At 45.2% G+C, this 20,777-nt stretch overlaps 1 protein-coding gene across 1 annotated transcript; it reads left to right on the top strand.

Moving 5' to 3' along the window:
- The first annotated feature begins 19,512 nt into the window (after positions 1–19,512).
- On the top strand, positions 19,513–20,245 carry LOC138357442 (zyxin-like). Its single transcript, XM_069314298.1, has 2 exons — positions 19,513–19,524; positions 19,700–20,245. Exons 1-2 carry the CDS (start codon positions 19,513–19,515, stop codon positions 20,243–20,245), a joined length of 558 nt encoding a protein of 185 aa, XP_069170399.1.
- Positions 20,246–20,777: the final 532 nt, after the last annotated feature.

Genomic DNA, 20,777 nt, shown 5'->3' with positions numbered 1-20,777 from the left:
TGGGTTTGGTGGAGGTCTGGGAGGTGGGTTATATTAAACCGTGTTAAGGAGGGATATTCTGTAGATCTTCTTGAGGTTATCTTGAGTTGATTTCGGGGCTTTGTTTTTAGTGTCCCCGCGGCCCGGTCCTTGACCAGGCCTCCACCCCCAGGAAGCAGCCCGTGACAGCTGACTAACACCCAGGTACCTATTTTACTGCTAGGTAACAGGGGCATAGGGTGAAAGAAACTCTGCCCATCGTGATTGAGATTGTAGATAGATGTAGATTGAGATTGATGATCATAGATTGTGATAGATTGTTTATAGAAGCTAGGGAACCAGATATCCCTAGAAGGGATATCTGGCTATACCCGGGTCTCCGCCCCCCCCTCCCATCATTCCCACCCTCCTTTCCCCCCTTCCCCTCTACCCCTTCCCCACTTTCAACCTTTCCTCGTCCCCCCTACGTCCTTCTCCTCTTCCCTCCCTCACACCCGTCTCTCTCGGAAAATATATTACGAAGCACTGTAACTGGTGAACAAATATTTTGTTCTTTTTTAACAAAGTATTTTTCTCCAAATACTTTGGGGGAAACAAATATTTCAGACTTGACTTCGGAACATCGCATAGCGAGGAGCGAGGGGTCTCTACAAATGCCAACATTTCTTAAAGCATTTCACTTGGGCCGACACCTACTGGCCTAAAACACTCCTCTACCCAACATTACTCATCTTGCAAAGTTGGGCGAGGCTAGCCCCAGGCGTCTGGCTTCCATCTTCAGACACACACATTATATTTTATAGATATGGAGCTTGATTATGGTTGGTTTAGGTGGACTCGGTAGGTGGTCACTAGGGAGGGTGGGAGCTAGGTCTAGTGGGTGGTGGTGTGCGGGGATGGTTCCACTATGGCCTCTACCACTATAGAACCACCTACAAGACTAAAGAACAAATCCACAAGGGCCATGACGAGGAGTCGAACCTGCGTCCGGGAGCATCCCAGACACTGCCTTAATCGACTGAGGTTCGAATCCTCGTCATGGCCCTTGTGGATTTGTTCATTTGATGCATCACGTTAGTGTGATCTCTGTGTGTGTGACCTACAAGACTACATTCTCGCTGCAACACGGCTTGATGCAGTATACATGTTTGCACCATGTGGCCACCACCATTGTTTTGTACTCTATTGTGGCTGACCCTCCCTGGTTCACAGTCTCTCCACGTATCTATAAATATCATGAATGCAATTAGCCTGAAGGAAAAAATGTCGAAAAAAATGATGAAAAGGGTAGCATAAGTTACGAGGGTCCCCGTGCTGCTGCTGCTGGGGTTCAACCCCTTTGAACCCCAGTTTTAAAATAGGTTTTCTGTTTTGAAAACCAAAGATGATGATCGTGTCGTGGGAGACTTGAAGAGCGTCATATATACTTCCGCTATTATGAACCAATAACAATCGTTACCGAAGGCTTCTGTCAAGGGCCACCCCTGGAAACACAACCCGTAACTGTCTCTTATTTTCCACTTGCTACAACTTGTAATAAAGTTGTTACATCTTGGCTTAACGTGTTTATGACGTATTAGAACGTTGTTACAACTTGCTATATTGATTGTTATAACTGGTTTGGTGTTAAAACTTGTTGGAACGTTGTACCAACGTCGTAGTTTCGGTGTGTGTTTGGCGGGGATATATTAGCTGCGTGTGTAGGGGTAGTGTTGATTGTGTGATGTATGGGTGGCTTTGGGCGGTCGTGGGTCGTATGGGTGCGGCAGAGTGGAGATACGGGAATGGTGAGCATTGAGGTGGGGAAGGGTTGAGATTAAGGAAAGGTTGAATTGTAAGGAGGGCGTGGACGGGTAGAAGAGGCATGGGGAAGGTAAGGGAGGACATGGGGGGAAGGGGGTTAGGGTAGGAGTAGCGGTGTTGCTACTTGTGCTGGCTCCTCACCTCTAAGCTCCTTTCCATTAAGAAAATTAAGAAATACTCGAGAATTTGTGGATTATTAAATTAGTCTCAACTTGGGATAACGTGTTGTCCAACGCTATACAATAATAAACAAAATGCGACGGTAATTTCACTAGACTAGAAGATGATTTCTGAAGTCCAGACAGTTATTAAGTAAAATGATATATAAACTCTGGACTATTTCTCGTGATTTACACTTGCCTGAGTTTAGTTCCCTCGCGCGGGGAAAGTTTAGAATCGTCTCGACAGGCACAGTATGTCTAGGCAGGGACCAGACAGTGCTATAACCCGGGCTGTTGCAAGGGCGGAGTTGTGATCAGCAAGCCCCGCGAGTGTGAGCCTTACAGACGCGGCTGATGTATTGCAGGACTCTCCGGGAGACGCACAGGACTTGGGGAAGGGCGCAGGATATCGGCGCTCCGTGAAAAGTTTGAAGAATGTTTCCTGGGTTTGCTAACAACTTGGCCTCGGAAGAGGACGCGTGGCGGGACTTTCCCCAAGTTTGGTGTCGCTGATTTGTGCCACAGGAAAGTCGATGCGCGACCTCCATACTGTAGCACAGAGTACAGACAAGCCCCGGCCTACTGAGCTGCTCAGATTAGTTTTGACTGATTGATGAAGATTAAGCCACCCAAAAGGTGGCACGGGCATGAATAGCCCGTAAGTGGTGGCCCTTTTGAGCCATTACCAGTATCAATAGATGATACTGGAGATCTGTGGAGGTGCGGCTGCACCCTGCGTGACGGGAGATGTCTCCCGTTGTACCAAAGATCAGTTTTGCATACTGGACTATGCACAGAGCAGCTCTACAGTACATTCCACACTGCAGCTCCATAAACCAGACGGTAACACAGAGCAGTCCTACAGCCTTACACGTAGAAGAGTGTCATTGCTATTTAGTCATTGTTTTTTTCTGTTGGATTGTATTGGTAGTATTAGTATTCATTTTGTTTTTGACAAGAAGCCTTATCTGGTCCGCCCGGTAGCCCCAAATGCGGGTTGAGAACGAAGTCAACTGTACCTTGTCGTATAGTGCTATTGAATTTTCTTTCAAAATAAAACTTGGATTATTGTGGAAATTGGATTTGTGCGTCTCCTTGAGGGACTTGAAGTAGAGGGTAGAAATAGCTTAAGCTATTATACTCTTTGAGATGTATTTTGTTGTCTCAATAAAGGTACTTAAACAGTGTGGAATTGATCTTAGTTTTCCTTCCACACTTTGGACGTCAAAAATATCAGCGATAGATATGCTTGCAATTTCTCCTCTTTAAAGGATTCAAATCAATATATAATAACAGTTTGTGCAATGGTGTTATTGTGTAATTCGTTTACTGTACATTTGTGTAAAGTAACTCGGTTCTAAATGTACAACCATTTGTGAATGAAATTTATTTGATTTGACTTCAATTGTCTCCATTTACGTCGGTTGTTACATTGAAATTCTTCATGATAATGTCCAGTATAAAGAGGAAGAGCCCATGACAATACCTGGCTCCGGCTGGGTATGAAATACCCTTCAGAGTGAACTGTAAGAGGACGTAAAGCGCATACCATCACTGCCCATCTCACTGCCCACACACTGTGTGCATGCCTGATACCTAGCAGTAAAATAGGTACCTGGGTGTTAGTCAGCTGTCACGGGCTGCTTCCTGGGGGTGGAGGCCTGGTCGAGGACCAGGCCGCGGGGACACTAAAAAAAAAAAGCCCCGAAATCATCTCAAGATAATCAAGATGCCACAACAAATTAAACAAAAGCTTGTTTAATCACATTCTCAGTAATTTAATTGTATTTAATGTTCTGAATATGTAAAAAAAGAGGTTTATTAAGTATAGTGGAGAGAGGAGACGTTAGATGAGAGTGCACGGGTGCCGGAGGAAGAGTCACAGTGGTCATCATTAACACCAAGCCTCCCTCACACACACATTACATCCCTGAGAATAATTATGACGAGGGCAGCGAGATCTCTCCTCCCTAACCAACATTAAACTGTTCAACTTACAACCCAATTAAGAGCAAATGTATGGCAAACTGGTTGATCCGCCAGAAAGGTAATCACCAGCTCTTTACGAGGTAATTGAACCTCGTGAGTTATGGAAGGTGCCTAGGGGTACTTTAGGGGGCCCCCCGTGAAGAACAGGGCCCTCAACCACGAAATATTTTGCTCCGGGAGTAAAAATTATGAGCAGGTATATATCCCCGCTCGCAGAGCAGTATGAAAGGACGCAGCCCTCCACTCTGGCGTGTTGGGTAATACTAATAATGGCGCGCCCCTCTGCCCACACGACTCGGCCTCCTCCTAGTAACGAATTCGTGTGAGTGAGTGAGTGTCTAGGCTGAAAGTTCGTGATTGGCTACAGTGTTGACCTGGAGGGTGAAGTGAGGGCTGGTGACCTGGAGGACCAGGTGAGGCTCGCTTAAATGGCGAGATAAGCAGGTAGTCCCTTGTGGTACCTTTGGCTAAGTGCTTTTAATACCCACTTGTAACCGGGTTGTTTCACGAGCGGTTAGTGGTGGTGACGGAGCTCTGGGTCGTGTACCAGAGATTACACTCCTCGCCCGAGGGTGTCCTGATCCACGCTCAGGTCTCGTTGACACTGTCTGGGTGTGTTGAGGCACACACGGCTGGTCTGGGTGTGTTGAGGCACACACGGCTGGTCTGGGTGTGTTGAGGCACACACGGCTGGTCTGGGTGTGTTGAGGCACACACGGCTGGTCTGGGTGTGTTGAGACACACACGGCTGGTCTGGGTGTGTTGAGGCACACACGGCTGGTCTGGGTGTGTTGAGGCACACACGGCTGGTCTGGGTGTGTTGAGGCACACACGGCTGGTCTGGGTGTGTTGAGGCACACACGGCTGGTCTGGGTGTGTTGAGGCACACACGGCTGGTCTGGGTGTGTTGAGGCACACACGGCTGGTCTGGGTGTGTTGAAACACATACTTATATGAGTCAGAGTTTCAGAAGGTTTGTTTCTGACTGACAGGTTTCTTGAGATTTTATAATAATGTATCCGGCATGACCATGTTAGCACAACCCGTCCTCCTCCTAGTAGAGCGTCGCATTTTGACGTATACTCCACCCAAGACCAAAAATTGTCGTACTAGAAAATGGTAGCGGCTCACAAAATTGACATACTGTCCCGTTTTCTGTTTTGGGTCCTCTGTTAGATTAGGATAAGGGCTAATACGTCGTATTTTTAATGGATTGGTCGATTTGATTCAAAGAGCGACGTTTATTAAGTAAAAGGACGGACTGTCGGAACCGCATTATCTGTGTATTATCGCACCGTGTATTATCTACAGGTTATACAAGTCCAGTTTAGAGGGACCTCTGACAAACTACCGGCTTCCTGTCCCAGTTGAGGCCTCTAGGAGAGAGAGTGGGGCTCTCGGGTAAATTCGGGTAAAGGATTGGCTTTAACATTGTAACGGGATGTGTGTGTGGAGAGAGCGGGGCGGAGAGATGTAGTTGGATAACAGCAGCAACAGCAGCAGCCCTCGCAGCAACAGACACAGCAACAACAGCAGCAGCAGAAACAGCAACAGCAGCAACAGCAGCAGCAGCAACAGCAACAGTAGCAGCAGTCGCAGCAACAGCACTCGCAGCAACAGACAGCAGCAACAGCAACAGCAGCAACAGTAACAGTACCAGCACTCGCAGCAACAGCATCAGCACTCGCAGCAACAGACAGCAGCAACAACAGCAATAGTATCATAGAACGGCTCGTATGTGAGGTAAGGAATACCGAGCGTGGAGGCTGTGGTGTGCACACCAGGCATAGCGTCCCCTCAAGGATGGGGAGGGCTCGAGTCGGACTTGAGCACCGAGTATTTTTTCTCCATGGCCGGGGGTGTGGAGCCTTGCTGGACTCTAAGAATGGCTAGCAATTAAGATCCTTTAGTTCGTTCTCGTTACGTTGGTCTAATGTGGGCCTGCGACTTCTTACGGGAAGCACTTCCGGTGTTAGATTAGTTTTATAGCGCTTTCTTGGCGATGTGGGAATTGTTGTGTAAGTTGGAATAATGCCTTGGCTCTCTGCGGAGCAACGTTCACGTTACGGGTGTGGTGTGGTGGGCAGGGTGTGTAGCACGGTGGTGTGGTGTAGTGGGCAGGGTGTGTAGCACGGTGGTGTGGTGTAGTGGGCAGGGTGTGTAGCACGGTGGTGTGGTGTAGTGGGCAGGGTGTGTGGTGTGGTGGGCAGGGTGTGTGGCATGGTGGTGTGGTGTGGTGGGCAGGGTGTGTGGCATGGTGGTGTGGTGTGGTGGGCAGGGTGTGTGGTGTGGTGGGCAGGGTGTGTGGCATGGTGGTGTGGTGTGGTGGGCAGGGTGTGTGGCATGGTGGTGTGGTGTGGTGGGCAGGGTGTGTGGCATGGTGGTGTGGTGTGGTGGGCAGGGTGTGTGGCATGTTGGTGAGGTGTGGTGAGCAGGGTGTGTGATTTGTTGCAGCATTCAATCCTCCAGTTTGAATACTCACACTACACTGAGGACAGATCAGCATGGTTCGAGAAACTCAACAAATTATCTACATGCCTGGTGCAGAGTGGATGGGCTGGCCGTCTATGGCTACTTCAAAGTCCAGTGGGGGTTAGGGTGGTATCTGGCATGTGATTTGATATTGGCATCACATTCACGAAGAATTCGTTTAATTGTTAATCTTCAATGTGGTTAGGTGTTCACTGAAAACAGAAACGTATTGTATCCTCACTATGTCACTTATTTCATTGTTGTTATCCATGAAAGTACCATCTGCTTTGTGCAGGGGGGGCCCAATGTTAGATGTAGGGGTTTGTTCTAGATTTTGCATATGTGGGAAAAAAGTATTTGGGATTCATCTTTATTTCACTTGCGGCTTTTGCTCTCTTTGTCTCTCTTGGGATTTTATAATGTTTGTAGCTTCAGCGCAATCGTTTCTGTTTCTCTACTTGGAATAGGGTTTGGTATTTGTTTTCTTCGACTATAAAGGGAATGATGTTCTCATTGTTATTTGCATCTTTCTCCTTTTTCTTAGTGGTATGTGGCTTGAGTATATTTGTGGTGCTGTTATGCCTGTTTTCTCAAAGCAATGATTTAGGTTTGTATTTTCTTCTTATTTTTCCCATCTTATTTCTGTGAGGTCTTAGTTTATTACTTCCCACTTAAACTGTTTATTAAAATTGAATTTGTTGAATTCTCCTGCTCTTGGATTTGAGGCTATTTGCATGTTTGTCTGAATTTCAAGATGGTTGTGATCTGAGTCTGTTAACAGGTATTTATAATATTATGTTCCTCACCAATTCCTGAGTGAATTCAACATTGCGAAAGAAAGGTCTAGGGTGTTTTCTTTCCTTTTGTAATTCTACTGTGTTTTTGGTTTAAGACAAATCTGTCACACATCCGTAAGACGTCATCTATGTGTGACTGTCCATTTAGTCTGCTTCCTGGGATTCCCTCAGATATGACCGTATTTACCACATTCTTCCATTTTAGGTGCCGTAGGTTGAAATCCCCGAGCAAGATGATGATCGGGGCTGGGATTGTGAGGGTTTTCTAAGCAGTATTCTATTTTCATTAGTTGGTCTTTGAAATGTTGAGAATTTACCTCTGGTGACTTATATACAAGAACAACCACCACATTTGGGAACATAATATGTAATTTCTAAACTCATACAAGTAATTGGAATATAGAAAATGATATATATTGATGGCAATTGAGGCGGGCGCTGGCTGTGTGATATCTTGAGGTTATCTTGAGATGATTTCGGGGCTTTTTTTTTTTAGTGTCCCCGCGGCCCGGTCCTCGACCAGGCCTCCACCCCCAGGAAGCAGCCCGTGACAGCTGACTAATACCCCAGGTACCTATTTTACTGCTAGGTAACAAGGGCATAGGGTGAAAGAAACTCTGCCCATTGTTTCTCGCCGGCGCCTAGGATCGAACCCAGGACCACAAGATCACAAGCCCAGCGTGCTGTCCGCTCGGCCGACCGGCTCCCTACCGACCGGTATGAGAGAGACGATGCCGGTTGTTAGAAGTCGAAACTTTAACCCGGAAATGAGTAGCGATGTGAGATGATGAAGGAGAAGATGAGTTTCGGGAGCTCTCCAGTCTGCTTTCTCCAACCAGCCTCCTACCATCCCTCACCATTTGTAATCCAACCCTTTCCTTCCCCAACCGTTGCTACCCCCACCTCCTCCATTGACTCACTACCCAGTTCCTGGTGGCCCAAGAGCTCGGATCTACGCGATGAAAACCACGCCTCACAATACATAAATTCAAGACGAAAAATACAGACTAGAACCCTCCCCTCTTCCCCCTCAAAACACTTAAAACAGAACATGAAAACATGTGAATGCTACACAATGTTCATCAATATATGTTGAAATACACGAAACAAACGGGGAACAAACACACACAAAAAGGTTGTGACGAGACTGAAGGCCTTCTTCACTCCTGTGACGAATGTCTTTAATTTGCATCGTTGTCCCTCGTCCCAATATTGTTCATTTTGAAGCAGGCTTCACTTTGTAAATTAGTGTATGTGTGTGGGGGGGGGAGGGGGCGAGCTCTCATTTGTCTATGGTGGAATTAGGTCCAGCTCTACAGACCCGACTCTTACCTGTGGATCGTCTGGTGCAGTGCCTCTCGAACCTTTTGTGCTTTGGTATGTTTTAAGAGTCATTACACAGGATCATTCCTCTTACAACATACCTGACTTCCTAGCACGACTCACCTACCAATATACCTGACCTGCTAGCACCTTTGTTTTACCAGCAAGTCTGAACTGCCAGCATGACTAACTACGTTATGATACAACTTACAACACCTAAAGACAGGTTAACAAGTCTCCGGGGAGCCAATCAGGTAACCCCCAGACCTCCCCCCCTCCTCCCACACCGTTCCAATTAGCGAAACTGTAAGGGGGTGAGACCTTTCCTTGTTCGTTTCCTGTACTCATTCTTCTTTTCTGACGGATCTTGATAGTGCTACTCAAAGCCCCCAGTAATCTTTCCCTCTGGCTTTCAGAGCGACACTTCTGTCTAAGATTGCTATGCAATGCCCTCCGGTGCGATGCCCTGCGGTGCGATGCCCTGCGGTGCGATGCCCTCCGGTGCGATGCCCTCCGGTGCGGTGCCCTCCGGTGCGATGCCCTCCGGTGCGGTGCCCTCTGGTGCGGTGCCCTCCGGTGCGATGCCCTCCGGTGCGGTGCCCTCCGGTGCGATGCCACCGCCACCGTTGTCACCTCTCCCCTCACCAAGCTCCGACTCTTGTCGGAAGAAGACAAGCCCGTAGAAAAAACTTGACAGACGGACAGGCAGCACAATCAATATACTGTATTTCCCCTCGTCTCCCCCCCTCTCCCACGACTTGGAAGCCGTAAAGGGGTAAGGAGAGGTTGTGGAAGGGGGCACAGGGGAAGGGGGCACAGGGGAAGGGGGCACAGGGGAAGGGGAGGGGGAGGGGGGTAAAAATACACAAGGACTCTAATGGAAGAGAGTAACGGGGAGCAGTCACGCGGACACACATGCACACACTCTTGTGGAGAATGCGTGTAAATAAATAAAATAGCCGTGTACCCTTTCATGAGCAAGAGTGAACAAACACACGCACGTGCACACCAACACTTATAACCAACACACAAAATTAAACACTCACGAGCGTGCATACACGCGCGCGTGCACACACACACCCACACACACACCCACACACACACACACACACACACACACACACACACACACACACACACACACACACACATGTAAACATTCATGTGGGTGTAATGGGAAAACACTAACATAGGTAAAACAAAATTACCTAACAGACAGAAGTCAGAGAGCAACAGTAAGGGGCGAGAAGTGGGACTGGCGTAGGTTAATAGGTGGAGTACGTCACGGAGCGGTGTTGGGACCCATGCTATTCTTCATTTATGTAAATGACCTGTCTGCAGGAGTCAAGTCTTATATGTCGATGTTTGCAGACGATCAAACACTAATGCGAAGAATTGTGATAGATGAGATTCTCTAAGATGACTTAAACAAGCTACAGAGTTGGTCCGAGAAATGACCACTGGAGTTCAACATCAGCAAGTGTAATATGATGAAAATGGGAACAGGTACCAGTAGATCAAAAGGCTAGTAAACAATGAAGGGAATAACTATAACAACTAAAGAACAAGACATGGAAGTGAACATAACAATAAACCCAGCTCCGGGATCTCGTATAAAGAGGATAACGTCAGCACCAAACTCTATACTAGCGAAAATCAGAGAGTCAGAAAAATCAGAAAAATCAGAAAATCATCATTCAGGAATCTAAATAAGGAGGCATTTAGGTCGCTGTACATCACATATGTAAGACCAGTTTTAAGGTATGCTGCCCCATCATGGAATCCCCATTTTGAAAAACATATTAGGAAACTCGAAAAGGTTCAGAAGTTTGCAACGAGACGTTTCATAATAGCGAAGGATGAGGTACGAAGAGAGACTGAAGGAACTAAATCTGGCGACGCTAGAGAGGAGAGACAAAATACTCGGGGATTGATTAAGTGGAAAAAGAGGAATAGAACAAGAGGACATGGATGAAAACTTGGGACTCAGACGAGTCATAGAGATGTTAAAAGTTTTATTTGAGAATAAAAGTAATGGGAAAATTAAATGAACTAAAAGGAGCAAGTTGTAGAAGCTAACTCCATTCATAACTCTAAAAGTAGATACGATAAGGAAATAGGTCAGGAGTCACTGTATTAGACAAACGGCGGTTAGAAAAGCGGGATCCTATAGCTAGTGCTCGAGCCCGCAGGCACAAATAGGCGAGTACATACACAGTTATCGCAATTCTAATGGATTCATTTTACCTTGTGAGCAGTGTATAAAATGTTTTACTGTTGATGATGAATAAAGATAGTGATTGTAAAGCTATCAGAGTCGTGAAGCTTGCAGAGTACACCATCCTGGTATTTCTAACATAATCACTACAGATGCTCCCGGACGCAGGTTCGAATCCTCGTCACGGCCCTTGTGGATTTGTTCATAATTACTATAGTTTATGATGCACTTGTGCAGCTGGAAGCGCTTCTGATCTGCCTTTGGGGAGTTATCTTAGTTTTCTTTTGTACATCGGTTAGAGTATAATATTTTTAGGTTGAATCAAAACCTTGTTAATATGCTGGAGCCGGTGGCTGAGCGGACAGAACACTAGACGTGTGATCCTATGGTCCCGGGTTCGATCCAGGTCGCCGGCGAGAAAAACAATGGGCAGAGTTTCTTTCACCCTGATGCCCCTGTTACCTAACAGTAAATAGGTACCTGGGAGTTAGTCAGATGTCACGGGCTACTTCCTGGGGGAGGAGGCCTGGTCGAGGACCGGGCCGCGGGGACACTAAAGCTAATAATAATCATCAAGTCAACGAAATCATCTCAAGTTAACATCAAGATATGCTTGCTACGCTCGATGACAGGTTTTGGCGGGTATGAATATGTTAAGAGAATAACTGTGATACAACTGGGGATTTCTGGAATTTATTTGTTAAGGCATTGATTAATACATTAAGCAGCGTGGGACTCGATATTCCGAGGATGCCAAGTTGCGCTTTTGTAGTTTGTGTGGTCTTGAAACAGCAGAGGTGATCTGAGGTTAGTACAATAACCAAATATTCAGTTCGCAACTTTCTATGTCCATTTGTTTGTGTAATTATAAGGTACCGGATAAAATAGTTTTAAAATATGCCCTTTTGAGCTAGTTTATAGATTATGACTGTTAGCGTTGTCTCACACGACCTGATAATGGTCCACGACGGACCAAAACGTCGTCGTTTCTCCATTTGCTGATGTGTGTTTTGCTCATCATCTCAGGTGTTTGCCCATCCCAGATGGTGGTGATGTGCACCTGATGTGCACAGGGCAGCTGAAGCATAAATTTAGGTTGGATTCCAGTTAGGTTGTGAGTTCCTGAATAGCTGCCATCACCGAAGAGTCTAGATGTCATGTTGTACGATGGCCAGTGCATGATATTAGGTTGTTTTATGAGGTCAAGGAAACCGTATTGAGCTTGGAGGTAACTCACGAGGGATGCCGCCATCGTAGAGGGTGCAACAGTGAGTGAAAGTGAGGTTAAACTGTAAATGGGTATCACTTGACCGTGGTATTAGAGGTCCAATCTTGCAGTATAGTCCACTGCGGGCTCACCATAGCCCGTGCTACTTGGGACTTTTGGTTCCAGGTAGCGAATCTTTAACAACAACAACAACAATTTTGCAGTAACTACCCTGAAGCCATCAACACTGCCACTCTTCTGGTAATGAAGGGTGTCCAGCAGCTGGAGACCCTCATCAATACTGTCAAGCAGTATCCTCCCCCGCGATAGTAGCCAGCATAGTAAGGACTGACGATTTAAATGCGAACACAGCACGCAGTATATCCTTTCACGACCAAAGATCACATTCACTCTCCAAAAAACCTATCACTTACGGGCTATTCACGCCCGTACCACCTCTTGGGTGGCTTAATTTTTATAAATCAATCAGAAGCCCAAGTTGTAATCCGAGCCAAGATACAGCACCGCTCCTGTGGCAGGTAAGTCCACTAAGGGCTCACCATAGCCCGTGCTACTTGCAACTTTTTGTTCTGAGTAACTGAATCTAAAACAATAATAATCCGAGCCAACTCACCCCCCTTGTGACGTCATATGAACTCTGGCAAGGAATCAATCAGAAATAAGAGTATGAAGATGCTCTTCTCTTTTTTGGTGGACTCCAGAGGATCGTTGCAGCTGGTAGATCAGAAAATTTGAGTTGCAAAAGACTACAATTATTCTACGTCAGACAACAATTATTTTACGTCAGACTACAATTATCCTACGTCAGACTAATTATTCTACATCAGACTACAATTATTCTACGTCAGGCTACAATTTTTTTTACGTCAGACTACAATTATTCTACGTGACGATAGTTCTGCTCGACGAATGTTTTTAGACTGATAGTTTACATGAGTGAGGTTGTCAGGTTGTCTGGAGGGGGGGGGGAGGGAGCCAGCAGCCACGCCTGTGATGGATGTTAGAATGTAACGTGGGTGAGAGTTGTTTATGGTGGTGAGTGATTGTGATGGATGGATGGACACGGTGGTGGGGCCTCCAGGTCTTGGGGTGTAAAGATACCTGGAATTGTCTTCCTCTTCTGGTGTAGATTTACTTTTTGGTCTCCTATCTCTCTTTTTTTCCCCCCATTCCCATCTTCATTATCTGACATTTATTGGGGTTGAACTCTATTAATTTATCTGGAATGCGCTACAGTCCTCGGTTTTTACATTTCTCATTAGTTTTAAATCGTCTACAAATATCGACGTTAATTAATTCATTCCCCCGAGTCGTTTATTCGTATAATTAAAATAATTTATATTTACAAGAGTAGCAGGATCATTTGTAAATACTCATTATAAACGTTTCTCCACCTCACATTCCTCACCATCATTGTCAAAGTTTTACCACCTCACAGGATCATTCGTCACTATCATTGTGAAAGTTTCCCCACCTCACAGGATCATTCGTCACCATCATTGTGAAAGTTTCTCTACCTCACAGGATCATTCGTCACTATCATTGTGAAAATTTCCCCACCTCACAGGATCATTCGTCACCATCATTGTGAAAATTCCCCCACCTCACAGGATCATTCATCACCATCATTGTGAAAGTTTCTCCCCCTCACAGGATCATCATCATCAACATTCACTGTAAACTAGTTGTTGAGAATTATGTACAGGAAAATAGTTCTCGTTGTTATTTCTCGCTTGAGTTCTGTGTGTCATCATCAACAAAACCGGTGTATGCATGAATAATGTATCCTTGTTTTGTATAAATGCATTTAAAAATGTGTGTATACAAAATTAGTTAATCATTCCTATTCATAATTTGGGATGAATTTTGAGCATAAACTTTGTTGCCAAAGAGTTTTAAATTGTGTCCAATGGAAATTCTCTTTCAAATGATTTCTCTCTCTCTCTCTCTCTCTCTCTCTCTCTCTCTCTCTCTCTCTCTCTCTCTCTCTCTCTCTCTCTCTCTCTCTCTCTCTCTCTCTCTCTCTCTCTCTCTCTCTCTCTCTCTCTCTCTCTCTCTCTCTCTCTCTCTCTCGTGTGTGTGTGTGCGCGGGTGTGCAGACTAGCTTGGTAAAGCTATCAAGCTTTACCACAAGCTTGGTAAACAATAATAGTTTAGCAGGACATTTAAACTGTATAAATATTTACATTACTGATATTAGAGCATAATCCATATCGCGGGCGTGGTGCACCGAGGCTACTTGTATAACTCACCAGACCAAGGCAGCAAGCGGGCTCCAGTATTATTACCTTGACGCTGCCAAGTTACGAAGTCAGTCTGTGAACGGAGGGTAATGTGGTGTTGATTTTACATGCGAGTGACAAGGGGGGGTATAAACAGGGTGGTGCCGTGTGTTGTTGGCACCACACGTGACCTGTCAAGTGTGTGGGGGTAGATAGGGATGAGTGTGTCAAGGGCATCAATCCCCAGATATTTCTGTATATACGTGATTCTTAAAGGATTCTATCCCCCAGTTGGTACTTTAAGGTGGCCTCCTACTCCCTACACCTGTTTACATTTGGAGTTAACTCTAGCAAGTATTAGTTACTTCAGTTCTTCAGTTTGTTCAGATCGTTTTATAGGTTTTTGCTGTCTTCCTCTATCTTAATCCTTCTCATAATTTTAGCATCATCAGCAAACAGTTACGAAAAAAACGAGTCTATTCTATCTGGAAGATCGTTTTCGCATATCAGAAACAGGATATGCCAGAGTACAGAACCCTGCTGAACTCCGCTGGTAAAATATAGACATTTTGATGTTTCCACCCTAAAGTAACTCGTTTTCTTCTTTTGCTTAGGTACACTCATTCCCTGGCGTACCTCTCCTGTTACTCCTGCCTGTTTCTTCAACATATGCACCAGCCTCCGATGAGGTATTGTGTCAAAGGCTGTCTGACTGTCCAAGAAAATGCAGTGTGGGGAGAGGAAAGGGGATGAAGCGAGGGTATGCACGCAGGTGACAAGAAGGGACGCAAATTAGGAAATTAAACGACAGAAAATTGCGTGAAAAGGACAAAGATGGTGTTAATCGATGAGGATCAGGTGAATTAAATCATACAACCTACTGTATATGGATTAATCTTAGGAATGTTACGCAAAATAGATAGTAGAGATAATATTAATCAAGGCATAATCAGCACAGGGTTATGAGACGGATGGGAGGGGATAGGGGGCGGAGTGATGGAGGGGCCAGCACTACCCCCACAGCCAGCACCAGCCCCACAGCCAGCACCAGCCCCACAGCCAGCACCAGCCCCACAGCCAGCACCAGCCCCACAGCCAGCACCAGCCCCACAGCCAGCACCAGTTCCACGGCCAGCACCAGCCCCACAGCCAGCACCAGCCCCACAGCCAGCACCAGCCCCACAGCCAGCACCAGCCCCACAGCCAGCACCAGTTCCACGGCCAGCACCAGCCCCACAGCCAGCACCAGCCCCACAGCCAGCACCAGCCCCACAGCCAGCACCAGCCCCACAGCCAGCACCAGCCCCACAGCCAGCACCAGTTCCACGGCCAGCACCAGCCCAACGGCCAACACCAGCCCCCACAGCCAGCACTCTACCTCTGCGCTGCCCCAACCATCCTCCACTCTGCTCACTTCCCCAACAATTGTACTCGTATTTAGTTTCAAGCAACTGTGTCTTGAGTGGGGCGTTTAATTAGCAGCGCCAATCATCCTGTGAGTGGACAACATGTACCTCAGCCCCTAACAGGTAACCATCTGGTTTGTTAATACCATATAACTTGTACCCAGACTCAGCTGAGTGTCCCTTAACTCTGCTGAACATATTGTCAGATAATCCTCAAGCTTATATTGTGTTGCGGATGCAAAATAGGGATAACATTTAAAGACAACCTCTATGATAACACAATTATTTTAGTAAGAAAGATTGCAGTGTTTACGAGGGTGCAAATAATTGTGAGTACCTGTATGTCTTAGTTAGGCGAAGTCTGTCAGCTGGTGTATGCAGCGATGTTTTACGATTAATTGATGATTGATGAAGATTAAGCCACTCAAGAGGCGACACGGGTATGAATAGCCCGTAAGGATGTTTTACACTAGTTAATTTATTGTGAACCTCATAAGGTGAGTGGTAGCATCTGTAAACTATATAACACACACACACACACACACACACACACACACACACACACACACACACACACACACACACACACACACACACACACATATATATATATATATATATATATATATATATATATATATATATATATATCCTAAAAGTGTTCTAAAAGTTGTGTTCTAAAAAAGTTGTGTTTGTGTTGGGAAAGTGTTCTAAAGTTGTATATATATATATATATATATATATATATATGTCGTACCTAGTAGCCAGAACTCACTTCTCAGCCTACTATTCACGGCCCGATTTGCCTAATAAGCCAAGTTTTCCTGAATTAATATATTTACTATAATTTTTTTCTTATGAAATGATAAAGCAACCCTTTTCTCTATGTATGAGGTCAAATTTTTTTATTGGAGTTAAAATTAACGAAGATATATGACCGAACCTAACCAACCCTACCTAACCTAACCTAACCTATATTTATAGGTAAGGTTAGGTTAGGTAGCCAAAAAAGCTAGGTTAGGTTAGGTTAGGTAGGTTAGGTAGACGAAAAAACATTAATTCATGAAAACTTGGCTTATTAGGCAAATCGGGCCTTGAATAGTAGGCCGAGAAGTGCGTTCTGGCTATTAGGTACGACATATATATATATATATATATATATATAATAATAATACATTAGCTTTTATTTTTTATATTTTTGAGGAAGCACTTAAAAACTGTGGAGGCCAGGGGAGTCCGGGGCGCTGAGGGACGTGGGGATGTAATTGCACCACGCCATGACTGGGTAGCCAAATTAAACTGTGTGCGCTCTCATTCACTGTTTCATATCACGAGTGCAGCTCTTCACATGGCATCATTATATTTTGGCTACACCGGACTAATAGTAAGAGCAAATATTACATGTTAGCTGGGATTGGAAACTGGAATAAATGATTCCAAAAATGAGATTGATATTCATGTTCAGGTTCAAATAATATTTAACGATGGAGGTTCCACAATTATTGCATAGTAATTGTAACTCGATCTGACGGTGTATTTGCGTTAGCTGCAACGATACTGGTGGCAATATTTTGGTCTACATCTACCTTAGTCAAATAGTTATGGTAAATTCTATCATCTCTTAATTCTGATGGATTTCTCAAGTTCCATATTGCAACCTTTATCAACAGGCATCTGTAAGTGGACTTTGAGTCTTCAAGTCACTGGCATATGCCTCAATTTCTTGTATATTTTCATTTTCCTTGAAGTATTTATATTTCATCATTAATGTCAAGGATGAAAAAATCAATATGAAGGCGCCTACAGGGGTAGGAACATAAAATATCTTAAACTTATTGTATAAAAAGACAATATTCTACGAGCAGCTGGAAGAAAATATAAACACACAAGTTCAAATCAGTATTACAGGGCGAGATAGACGAGTTAACATAGTAGTTTAACCTAACCTTCTCTCACCCCCCTTGCTTCCAACATGTGTTTCATACGTGTGAGAGGCTTGCACGATCTGAAAAGGGGAGGGGAGAGGTACGAAGAAAAGTACTAGGAGTAGTTCATATAATAATTATTTAATTTATATTGACAATCTAGATTGAAGCTTATTCAAGACAAAGTTGTCAAGATGACGAAGGCCTCCCCACGTTCCTTCCCCTGGTCTTAGTGCCCGGGTTCTCCCCCACCTCCTTGTTATTACTAAACTTGTGGTGTCAGGACCTGCCGTTGGGAGTTCTGAACACATTGTTCAGAACTGCTTACACAAGTGTGTTTGATGTGTGCAGTGCTGGGAGTGTCAGGCTGCAGCGCGGTGTAGTAATGATTTGTCAGGTGGCAGCCAAATCTTTGCCTCTCTGGGAGGAGATTTTACCGTACTGGACGTTGTATAAGTAAGTCATGGCGAGCTGTGCTGAAGCATCGAATAATATATAATTAATAATAGACAAGAGGCTCGGTCCATTTTGCTAGGAATATTTAATGTTAATTGTTCGTCATTTGATCGAAATGGTCATCCGGACCAGTTGCTGAGCGAACAGCGGAGTTGATACACATTGGCCCGACCGGCCCTTGAGTGGCAGGAGCGAGGGGCGGTGATACATCATGGTCGAGGCATATAAATGAACCAGCTTGGGTCTATTAATTACCGTAAAGCTGAGCGAGATCTGCGGTAATGCTGGAGCTAATATCGTCCCCGGCAGGCCCCGGGACAATTATTCAACCAAACTGACACGAGCCCCTCGTGCCGGGGGAGGCTCGTCAGTAGAATGCACTGAGAATAAGTTGATTTAGAGGCAGTTGAAGAGAATTCTAATGGGTATGCGAGTCAGCTACGGCAGGCAGGCAGTCAAATGAGAGTTGTGAGGTCATCCTGGATCATCCTCTACCCTTGAAAAACCTGACTAGCATTGCTCCCCTTCGTTTGATATGCATTTATATATTCTTAAGAAAAATCTTATCATTGTCTTGCATAAAAATTATACAAGTAAGTTATTTTATATGTTGATGAACCAGATAAAAAATATAATATTGGAATACATTGTTGGCAGGCTGTGTGCTCTACTGATGAAATTTGTAGTTCTTTAACCATTTCATACTTTCCATTTGCTTGACAAAAAACGACAAAGGATTTGATGACGTTTGAATAATATATAAATGTTGAAATATGTTAAATAGCTATGTAAAGTGTAAATCCTAAATTAAATACTTTTGTTAATTATTAATCGAGGAAATTCGATTTTTTTTTTTTATAAAATCAGGTAAGGTATCAATTACAATTATAAGCGGAGGCGCAGCGAGGAGTCAGAGGTGACTTGACCTGGCCTGGCTTGACCTGACCCCTTATGTCTCTCTGAATTTACAATCCTGATTAATACCCTCTTTGCCTTCACTCAGAATGAACTGAAATCCATTCTTTTTCTGCTTGTCAGGATTTGTTTTCCCTTTTATGGGCCACTAATACCCCCTCACTGTATTTAGGCGATTAGGCTGCTGGAGATGTATTACGTCGTCTTGGAAGACAGAAATCCCAGTGGGTGGAGAAAGGTATACACTGGAGAAATAGCTTGACCCTCCTTCCTGACCCCTGACCCCCCCTAGCCTCCCCATTGGCACGGCCATTATCTGTCTGGTCGTAATCTAATTGGAAATTAATCCTCTTACTGGTTTCTTCTTCGTCGTTGTTAATTATCTCTTCTCTTATTATGGTTACAGTATTTTATGGGAGAGACCCGGACAAAGCCGGGTAGCCCCATTGCATTATGTATAATGGTAATTATATTTAATAATTATATAGTATAATTATAACTATAAGCAATAATTATAAAGATTATGAATAATTTTTATAAAAGATGTCCCAAAAGTCTGCAACGAATAGCTGTTATATTTTTTCTTCTTCTATTTTCAGGTAATTTAGAGTGATGACGATGTCCGGGAATGTGAGTCAAGTTAGTGCGGCAGAGCAGCAGAGAGCCTGGTGGTATGAGGTATCTGGAGCTTTGCATTTACTTCATCCACTCGTCTGGAACATATCCTCATAATGCATCCACAATTTGCCAGTACAGTTAATGTTTGGGTGTGGGACGAGTCGAGGTCAGAGTATACCTCTCGCAGTGTAGGTTAGGCTGGAAGACCCACAAGCCGGTGGAGTTGGCTCCAAGGTCCTACAAGCCGGTGGAGTTGGCGCCACGGTCCTACAAGCCGGTGGAGTTGGCTCCACGGTCCCACAAGCCGGTGGAGTTGGCGCCACGGTCCTACAAGCCGGTGGAGTTGGCTCCACGGTCCCACAAGCCGGTGGAGTTGGCGCCACGGTCCTACAAGCCGGTGGAGTTGGCTCCACGGTCCCACAAGCCGGTGGAGTTGGCTCCACGGTCCCACAAGCCGGTGGAGTTGGCTCCACGGTCCCACAAGCCGGTGGAGTTGGCTCCACGGTCCCACAAGCCGGTGGAGTTGGCTCCACGGTCCCACAAGCCGGTGGAGTTGGCTCCACGGTCCCACGAGCCGGTGGAGTTGGCTCCACGGTCTCACAAGCCGGTGGAGTTGGCTCCACGGTCCCACGAGCCGGTGGAATTGACTCCACGGTCCAACAAGCCAGCCTCGTCCTCACCAGTTGCCTCTACGCCAGAAAAATGGTACACTAAATTGCCCGAACCAACCTAACCGATGGACCTTCGAATAGAAAACGTGCCAGCCCGTCAATTTTTTGTGGAGAGCCGCTATGATTTATAGTACACCATATTTTGACGTTGCGGGATTTTATCGTCGAAATACAATGTGTTACTCGAGAGAACAGATTGTTACCATCCTGTCTTTTGTGGTGCCGGGTTTGTGACCCCAGAGAAGCGGGGTTTTGTGACGCTGTGTAGCTCTTCATATTGTCTGGGGAAGCTGCATGAATGGCCATACATCAGTGTTAATAAAACAAAAAACTAGAGTGGACTCTGAGCCAGATCGCTGCTGAGGTCAGAGCAAGTGTGGGTAGACGAACCAAGTATCACGTGTGATGCCATGGCCAAGCTTCTTGCAGTATGAAATCTTATATATCTTATATATCAGCATATCTTGAAATATGTTCAGAGAGCTTGAGAGTGATCCCTCGGGGTCATTTTCTACCAACGAGAGGCATATGCACTAAGGGTCAGTTTAGCTAAATGTGCTCTGAAATAGGTATTATATATTTCCACTGTTTGTA

This window comes from Procambarus clarkii, chromosome 7, assembly GCF_040958095.1.
Source record: "Procambarus clarkii isolate CNS0578487 chromosome 7, FALCON_Pclarkii_2.0, whole genome shotgun sequence".
Lineage (NCBI taxonomy): Eukaryota > Metazoa > Arthropoda > Malacostraca > Decapoda > Cambaridae > Procambarus > Procambarus clarkii.
The sequence above is the reverse complement of the archived record's forward strand: the minus strand, read 5'-3'. Positions and strand labels throughout refer to the sequence as shown.